General features: G+C 33.2%; 1 protein-coding gene across 3 annotated transcripts in view; it reads right to left on the bottom strand.

The window, feature by feature from the left end:
- Positions 1 to 874: 874 nt before the first annotated feature.
- The window catches only part of LOC119575279 (spartin-like), a 20,198-nt gene continuing 11,072 nt past the window's right edge, over positions 875 to 10,000 (bottom strand). For 2 of the 3 annotated variants that reach the window (XM_037922814.1, XM_037922816.1), the window contains exons 9-12: positions 7,020 to 7,214; positions 6,635 to 6,756; positions 5,325 to 5,455; positions 875 to 4,484 (exon numbers count right to left, since the gene is read on the bottom strand). In XM_037922814.1, coding sequence (XP_037778742.1) covers positions 4,205 to 4,484; positions 5,325 to 5,455; positions 6,635 to 6,756; positions 7,020 to 7,214 — 728 coding nt within the window. In that variant the 3' untranslated portion in view covers positions 875 to 4,204. The remainder of the gene's footprint in view (positions 4,485 to 5,324; positions 5,456 to 6,634; positions 6,757 to 7,019; positions 7,215 to 10,000) is intronic. The other variant, XR_005228966.1, reaches the window with a different exon arrangement.

Genomic DNA, 10,000 nt, shown 5'->3' with positions numbered 1-10,000 from the left:
ATCCCTACATTGGGATCAATCTCCGTCTCCTACCTCCCCCCCCCCCCGCCCACGACAAGGACGAGCAAGGGATTTGGGAGGGGGGGGGAGGGTCAACCAATATTTCATCAGATCAAAATTTGTTGAAAAAACGATATTGGAGTAGTAGGTGAGGCTAGGGTACAGCTGAAAAAAGTGAGAGTGGAATTTTGTCACTTTAAGAAAAAAAAATAAATAAATAAAAATAAATAAAATAAAATCCCCTTTTCCAGCAGGAGAGAGGGAAGCACTAGACAAAGGGAAAGGAGGAAAGAGAGAGAATGAAGAAATGGAATATAGGTAAACACAGAGAGCATAAATGAATGTGCGGAGAATGGCCAAATAAGAGAAAAAATAAATATAAGTAGATAAACTATTAAATATTGTGAATGGATGAATGAAAGAAAAGACAAAGAGAATGAATAAATTAGAGAATCTTGTAGATTTCTTAATTACGAGTCAAGTTTGGGGTGGCCATAAAATGCCCTACTGACATTACTGAGACTAGTGGCGGCAACATTAAAATTGCTTGTTAATGGTTAATAAATGTGCTAGACATTAAGGTCATAAAGCACTTATACTTGTTAATTATAGAGTAAGTTTCGCACTGCCTTTAACACGAAAAAGAATCTCAAAACCACATTCAGAAACTTATTATACCGTGCTAGGTAAGAACTTGTATATTTTCCAATGTATCCCCCTTTTCATGCACATAGAATAGTATTCATAATAATCATGTGGTTCCTTTCAACTCTTTTTTTTTTTTCTTCTTCTTTTTCACCATACCTTCAAAAAAAATTTTCTTGGGCCTCTAGTGAAATCAAAAGATAGGGATCCAGTAAATAATATGCACGTATTTTCTCATCCTTTATTAAAGCTTGCTATCATAGGTTTGGTTGCACATATAAGGCATACAAATTTCCGTTGCTTTGCTGATTTGTTGCATATCATCTATTCTCCTATTTTGCTTTTTGGAGTTTGAAGCTGTGTGAAATCTGTAAGAGACAATGGACATGGCATAACAAAACGTGGTTTTCTGTTCACGCTTCCTGTAAAAAGTTTCCTGAAAATACAGTCCTTTTTTTTTTTTCTTTTAACTTCGAAATAACATGAAAAGGAGAAAGAAAAAAAGGGAAAGATCATATAATTTTGGCTTGGTGCTGCTTTTATCTTGTGTATAATGCTGGATGCTGTACTTGATAGAAAAAAAAAAAAAAAAAAAAAATGCTTTCATGCTTCAATGAAAAAAGAGAAAAAGTTCCAAAGCTCCATGACATTTATAAAATAGTGCAACAAAATTTTAGACATTAGAAAAATACATGAGTATTATTCAATGTTTATGTTACAATGATTGGTTAACTTAACATTCTTTGTAAGAGGGATTTCCCCTAATGTTACAAAAATTACTGAGGAAATTATGTAACCATCGTACGAAGTAATAAAAATCATATAAAAGATTTAAGTATTATTACAATGATCAAAATATTTTTGACATTATGTTACTGATACTGCTAATAATATTAATTATAAACAAGAACAGTATTTCAAACACTGCTAACAGGACATTTTTTTTTTAAAGAAAATAAGTAATAATTTAAGACATTCACATTGGTTACATGGAAGAAAATAACATGTTAATTTAGTTCACTCATCAAACACAATAAAAACAGATACAAACACACTTATCAGACATAAGAAAACCATATACAAACAAAAACAAAATAAAATACAAAAATAAATCTGTGAGTGGATCAGGTTTACTTGTATGATTTTGGTGAGAAAAAGTGACAAAAATTAATGTAATATTTAGGGATAAACCGTACACATTAAATGTTTCACAATGTTTGAAATGGAAAGAAGAAAGAAAACATGAATGTGAAAATGTTAGAATCATTAAAGAAAAAAAAAAAAAAAAATCATAGCAAGTATACCTACGCTTTCAGGTCACGCATTGCAAATCATCCTCTAACATTGCAATAAATCACTAAATTACAAAAGCATTTTCAGGGCAATGTGATAAAACATACAATTTACAGTTAAAGAAGGGATGAAACTTGGTATTCACTTCTTTATCCAGGGTGGAGTCAGAAGCAGGAACGTCATTATCTGATCATATGATCTTTTCTTCACAATAACTTGCTTGTGGTTTTCTTCATGCTGCGAAGAATATTCACTTAATGAGCCAAAAGCAAAGGATGAGGATGATGAAGGTTCAGATGAAGATGATGATGAAAATGAAGATGCAGATGGGGAAGGAGGAGGAGGACAAAGAGGAGAGGGAGATGGAGAAGAAGAAGAAGAAACAGGATCTTCAATATTGTTTCCTCATCCATTAACAGCTAGCTTTTCAAGCACTACTTCAATTTATACCAAATAAGTTCCACTACTAAAAGAAATTGAAAAAAAGCCTCTGAAAAACAAACAAAAAACAAACAAAGAAAAAGGAAAAAACCTAAGTGCTATTTCTACACCTGAGGTGCCCATAAAAAATAAATAAATAAAAATCAAATCAAATCAAATCAATCAATTGATACAAAAATAATATAACTTATAAATAAACAAAAAGTGGAAGAAAATATACTTTCTGTGTGTGTGCATAATTCAAAAGAAAATATTTTACATGAGCTGCTTCAACTTTCAGAACACTACCTACTACAAGAAAGACAAAGCAAAGATAATGAAAAAGATTAACAAAATGGAATGCTATATAACTAGTGCAATACAACACAAGGACACTAAATCAGAGTACAAAATTTAGCCAGATCCTTCAAAGCAGAGAATTCAAAGCTACATGCTACTCACTGTTCATTCATCTATAAAACATATGTACACACAAGCACCAACCCTTTCATACTGGCAAGAAATTGTCTACGAGGTATTTTGATACAAGTTTTGTGACTTCAACATTGGGACCTTGTACAGAGAATTCTCATTATATTAGAATCTGTGGAATTCTGAAAGTTTTGCAACTGCTGCATGGTCTGGACTTTACCTAGAAATTTTTAAAATATACATCCATGGCAAGTACATTTTATCAATGTTTATCATACACATTTTGTATTAAAACAATAATAACAAATACATTTGGCAAAACACAAAAAATCTTGAAATCAGTCATGTATACAAATCTTCATTTGATAATACCCTATAAAGGAAATCCAAGTACTTAAAAAATAAGCCAAGATTTTCACTTATTAACAAATAAGGCACCAGCAGGAATGGTTACCCTGTGATGTGAAGAGAGAAACTTTGTCATGACCCGGGTAACAGGTTTGTGACATGAGGATACCCCCCAGCAGAAACATGTACAATAGGGCCATGAGAAGCAAACTATTATAGCATTTTAGAACTGTCTCTGTGTTTAAATACATGATCATCTCTTGGGGAATAGCTAATCATCATCAACTCAGCCTCAGCAATATTCTGCAACCTTAATTTGAAGTTAATCCTCTGATGTTTTTAGGTAAGGAAAAATAAGTATTTACATGAAGCATTTATAATTTTTTGATTTCTTAAAAAAATCATTTCTATTTACAATAATATCTCTCTTGGCCCAAATAATCTGACAGTTATGGCACTTTCCTGTACTGTCCAGTCTATGAGTTCTAGGGAATAATACACAGCTCTAATGCAACATAAACACTCAGCCACAATTATACTTCTCTCAACCATTCTAGCCTTTATAAATAACAGTATCTATTTCTTCACTGGTTGTAGCATTGCAATGAGTAATTTCTGTGGGTTGGCCATCATAAAACATGAGGCCCAAAAGGATAATCAATCTTCAGTACAATCAACAAACTTCTCTAACCACCTACCAATTTTGGTCAATGAAATACCCAATGAATAAGCTTCATCATCCTGTTAGAATAGTATATATAGATGGCTTGAATGGGAAGTAAAGATAATCTAGCAACATATATAAAATATATATACTGTGCATAAGAAAAAAAACATTATAATCCACTGGAAAATATGATGATAAGGCCCATTAGTATAATACTATCACTGTTAATATCAACAACAAGATAACATTTTATTACCTGTATATGTAAGGTCCTTTACAAGAAACTGAACTATCCATTGCTTTCTTTTAAAACAGTGAAAGGAAATAATAATTGAGATGAAAAGAATTCGAGAAAGAAAAGAAAAGAAAAAAAAAAACAAGGAGAAAAAGGAAAACTTCTTAAAGAGGTTTCTTCTTCTTTTCTCGAATTGGCTTTGTAGGAGGATTGTTTCCATCTTCCTCTGTGACTTCCATGGCCTCTTCTGCCTCTTCCACTCCTCCAGCTATTTTAGACTGCTTCTTCTCCTCGTGCTGGTGAACGAGAGCCTTCCCTGTATCTTTGGCTGTTCGCTTGGCAATGCCCTTAACTCCCAGTGAAGCGATGTTATGCCCAACCAAAGCAGTCTGCCCTACAGCATAAAGTGTGTTGTCTGTGAGGTTGCCTGCTTCCTCACCATATCTGTGAAAATAATGAATTATTAGCTTCTCATAACTGTTACCTGGACATTAATAATGCTGTAAAAATTGAACTTATAAAACAGTGGTAAAAATAGACATGAAAATCTTTTTAATGTGTTTCCACTCTAAACAGAGAAAAAAACATAAAAATACTTCCCTCCTAAACAGAATAATGAAAAAACAACAGCAAAGTTTAATTAAATAAACATGAACAACGGTACAAAATATGAATACGAGAAACAATAATTTTTCTACACAACATTCACAAGGAAAAATTACCATCACAAACAATAGTGGAACAATCTGATGTCTTGACTTTAGTGAATATATACACTCCCATAAAGGAGATGAGTGAGAGAGAAAGAGAGAGAGAGAGAAAAAAAAAAATATATATATATATGTACCAAGAATAAAGAATTGGAATTATAGTGGAATAACAGCAATGTACAGAAATAACTACACTGAAAATGGATTCAAATGTAAGAAAGATGCTAAAGGATGCAACAAAATCAAGGAAACAAACCTTTTGAAGATGGGAAGAAAGAGCCAAAGAAGGCTAAATGCAGAATCTGTCTATGTGAGAAGATTTATTTACAAAAAAAGGGATAGGAAACCACAAAAGACCAAGAAAAAAATGAAAAGTGCTAAAAATGGCTGTGGAAGAAAAGAGAGTGGGAAATGGGGAAAATAAAAAAAATAAAATAAAAGTAGTAAAATATACCTTTAAAGATAAAAAGAGAGAGAGAGAGAGAGAGAGGAAAAAAAAAAAAAAAAAAAAAATGAAGAACAGAAAGAACAATTTTCGGCCTGTCTGCTGTACAACACGAAGGGAAAATCATACTTGTGAGTGACCACTTTGACAGTGTTCTGAGTGATACTGGTAGCAAGAGTGGCAGCAGCATTCTCTAAACTCATGTAGACGGTGGAGGCACCCTTCACGGCCCCTGCAGCTACCTCCAACACACCCTCCACCTGGCGGTACATGCATAAAGCCAGCATTAGTCTAGGGGAGTACTATAACACTTCCAATGCTAACGATATGGTAGTAAAGCAACACACTGTTTTTACACATTTACAAAGTGAATCATGCTAAACTTAAAGTCTTGGATTTACTTATAAAACATAACAACAAAGGAAATAAAAAGTTAAAAAATACACTTCATCATCCTACTGCTTGTAAGAAAGTAAACTGCTTTTACTAATTCCGGAGACCTTCTTTTGAGTGATGAATATTTTGTATTTTATTATAAATCGGCATGAGCTAAAGACTACCATCAACATTACTGAAATACAGCAACTGTATCCGAAACCTTTGCTCTAATTCAGAGAGGTTTCAGGGCTATCACCTCATTCTCACTTTACAGCACTCATCAGCAGAGTATCTTACCCTATCTATCCTAATTGTTACTGCATTTTGTAAAGGTATTATGGCATAGGATATCAAGTGCATACAATTTACAGTACAAGAATTTATGGGTCATATGACTGGGTGAATTATGATGCAAAATATCCTACACTTATGACATCTACCTCCAAAATTCTGTGAAATAAATTGTAATGTGGTTTCAATTGATGAATCACCTGACTTTACCTTTACTACAGATACAATAAAATAATAGCAGACATGTGCTTCTCATAATGGAAAAAAAATTAAAATGGTCCAATTTATAAAAGTTTTATCTACATAGCCATAAAAACAAGAGGATGCTTATAACAGGAACAAAATATTATGCATTTTCTCTTTATAAACCAACTGTGTTTTTATGGTCACCACTTTTACTATTTGCTCTTTATGCTATATAAATTTGTACCAAATATCGTATATGCTCAGCTATACTCTATATATAGAAAGACTTGTATTTAGCTATGCCTGAGAATCTAAATATACACAGCCATATGATTACTCCTACACACAAACACAAATTTTTCACTCAAAGTATTAAACAAACCACAGATAAATCATTCAACTAATGCATACTTGTCACACAAACTACTATCCACTATTATACCTATGATAATCAAACTCTATAAAAAAGAGAGAGAGAGAAAGAAAAAAAAAGCTGAAAAATAAACTAAATACTCTGCAATAGATAAGCACACACAAAACTCAAGAAAATTCTACCAATCCAAACTCCTTATCATCACTCTTACATTTGAATTGGCTTCCTTCTCCTTCTGCCCTGTCAGGTGAGAGATGGCTCGCGTTCCATGCCTCTGGATATGTGGTGCCACTCGCCTGCCAAGCGCCATGGTTGCCTTGCCTACTTGGCTCACTGACAACAAGGGATGAACAAAGGATATTAATAGGTATAGCTCCAATAAGGATTTGAGAGGTTCAGTGTATCAAGATAGAATAAAAATAAACATCAAACTGATGCAAAAACATTTAGATTACTAATAATCAATAAGAGAGAGAGAGAGAGAGAGAGAGAGAGAGAGAGAGAGAGAGAGAGAGAGAGAGAGAGAGAGAGAGAGAGAGAGAGAGAGAGAGAGAGAGAGAGAGAGAGCTGAAACAGCTCTTTACGCTTATGCTTACAAAGAAATCCGCTGACTTTCACCGCCTTGCCAGAAACATCCCGTGCCACCTTTGCTGTTGTCTGCCACTTGGGGTCAATCTCCTTCTTACTTTCTTCAGGCTGGACATATTCCTTCAAATTTTCTGAGCCAATGGTTATGAGCTCACTGAGTTTAGCTGCACCCCACACCACACCCTTCGAGATTGCTTCAGCTCCTGTTGATGGAAAAACACGTCTCCCATAAAATGAGGATAATGCAAAAAGGAGTGGAGAGAGAGAGAGAGGTACTTAAAGTACTAAAATACGCAAAATACATCTACATCTTCCTATCTACCTCTAATATATACATAAAGTATGTGCATGGTGTCTCACTCACCTGTAACCCTGCAAAGGAAACAATAATTTAATCTATCTATGGAGGTAGATACATCACCTAGCGCACTTCACTACAGAACACTAAATACTTCATTACCCTGGGATTTCGACCATGAACACGCTGCAAAGGTTCTATGGAGAGAACAAATTTGTTTGTAAATCAGTCCATTATATGAAAAAATCTTCTCATGAACTGATATGAGAGGATAATTACATTGAAATGGACCTCAATCCAATATTTTTTTATATGATTTTCTAATTGTGTAAATATCAATCATAAATTAAATTTTGAGTCTCAAAGAAAAGGTAAATAAACAACGAAATTAAGAAAAACCTAAATATTGAAGAATAAAATAATTTTATTTGTATTGATTAAAAGACTAGAACAAATTCCTTCTTTTTACAAACATTTCGCTGACGGTGACGAGTCTCTCACTCTACCCCCATGCAACATGAAATCAAGAAATGAAACCTAAATAAAAAATGACAAGTATTTTGTAACTAAATAGAGCTCAAAATTTCCATCACCATCTTCAAATGATTTTCTTACCTATGAAAATTTTAAAGAGAGATAAATAAACTACAGAATGGTACAGCAAAATCACACAATTCTATTATACAATATCCTGGACAATACTGAGCAAATTATTCATAAATTACAGAACTATGAAATATTCATGTTATCATGCACATAATACTGCATGGTAAGAACCAAAAGAAAGAAAGAAATCAAGGAAGGAAAAAAATATATAAATAAAAGAGAAAAGATCTGGGCATAATGGTATAAAATCACAGGCTTAAAAAAAAAAAAAAAAAAAAAAAAAAAACATGGTTACCAAACAATAATGCAAAATTGCTCTTGCATGTTATCAAATATAATGAAAGAGAAAATCAAGTTTTGCCACATTCTATGCCTTAATGAAAATAAAAAAGATTTTCAAGTATAAGAAGTGAAGTCCTAGGTAAGTCTTATGCTCTGGCTACTGTCTACCTGTCTTTGTGTTTGAAGGGTTAACTGTTTTGTCACTTCAAATCACTGTCACAAATCAACATCAACCTAAACATAAAAATAAAATCCCAATAAAATCATGCACATGCAGAACACTATACAACCTCATAATGAAAAGACAAGACATCCACTCAGCCTATATGTAAACCAATCTGTTTGAATTTGTGCATAGGATAAAAATAAGAGGAATGACTGATGGCATGTGTGATATATTCAAACCCAAACAAAACAATCATTTGTATTTGTCTTTTCTATATTTTCTTCTTATTTCTGATCAAAATCCTTGGTTTTATAAAAACAAATATTTAAGGCTAATCAGCTGAACAAACCATGAACAAGCCTGCTACCTCTTGTAGCTTCTGAGATGCAACATGCAAGTTCAATAAACCAACGTACATTTACTAAATACATATATACATCAGTGTAGAAGCAGAATCTAAACAAAGAAAAGAAGGAATGACAAGAAGACAAATGAAGATAGGAAGAAAAAATAGAAATTCAATAATAAGAATAAATCAGAATAAACAAAGACTTCAGAAAAAAAAGATATCCTCTCTCATACCAACTATCTACATACACAAAAAATCAAAAGCAAAATTCTCATTACATGCTATAAAAAAGCCTGGAAGATAAGCATTAATTCAGAAAGTGATCATAAAGGTGATTCAATCACATACTTGATTATGTATTGTGCATTGTAACATGGTTACATCTCTTTTGTAATTTCTTGTGAAACCCTGACATTAGCAAGAGTCCTTCTTCACACTAGTGAATCTAACTATACCTCAGTTTTAAGGTAAAGCAAAGGATGAAAAATATCAATTATTTAGTCCACAATGTATGTAATGTCTGGTAATACAGACTCTTTATCTCACTGTCTCTGGGAAAATGTGTTCACTGTAGTAATGTTTTGTGAAATATGTCTGCACATAAATGGCTCTGCATGTGCTTAGCCAGAAACGAGTCAATTATTAGACCTTGTGACCTCACCTGATTTCACCTTTTCTTGAGTTTGCATGACAGACTCCCTCCCCCTCCCCCTCATGAAAAACAAACTCATCATCATGGGTATGGCTATAGGTGTCATGACTCACTAAAGCAAGTTGAGTGGAAAGATCCACTATACGTAGCAGACTCCCTAGCCAAACGGCTAGACTGTTGCCAGAAGTCACTGCAATGAAGAACACCCAGAGATTTCTGGTACTGTTATTGTAGGATTAACAATGCTGTCAATATCGATGCTTTTGTTTTCATTACAAATATTATGATTATTATTGTGTTGTTGACATTTACTAACAGCAATATCAGATACCAGATTTTTTTTTTTTTCAACAATACAAAAGGGGAAATAGGTGAAACAAGTAGTACTTGTAAATGGCTTATTGGTGATTTAGTAACTGTGGAGCCATCTATGTGCAAAAACAATTAGTAAATTAAACTCAGTGGGGCATACCGTCCCTGGTGGCTTGGGTTAATTACCAATTAATGCAGTCAAATGTTCATGCAAATAATAAAAATGAAAAAAAAAGATCGATATATCTCTTTTTACAAACTTATAAGTTAGAAAAGTAAGTTTCTCTAAAATCTGTGATGATTTTAAAATTTATTCCTGCATCA

The sequence above is a fragment of the Penaeus monodon genome, chromosome 7 (assembly GCF_015228065.2).
Source record: "Penaeus monodon isolate SGIC_2016 chromosome 7, NSTDA_Pmon_1, whole genome shotgun sequence".
Classification (NCBI taxonomy): domain Eukaryota; kingdom Metazoa; phylum Arthropoda; class Malacostraca; order Decapoda; family Penaeidae; genus Penaeus; species Penaeus monodon.
Note: the sequence above shows the minus strand (reverse complement) of the source record. Positions and strands in the feature narration are given on the sequence as shown.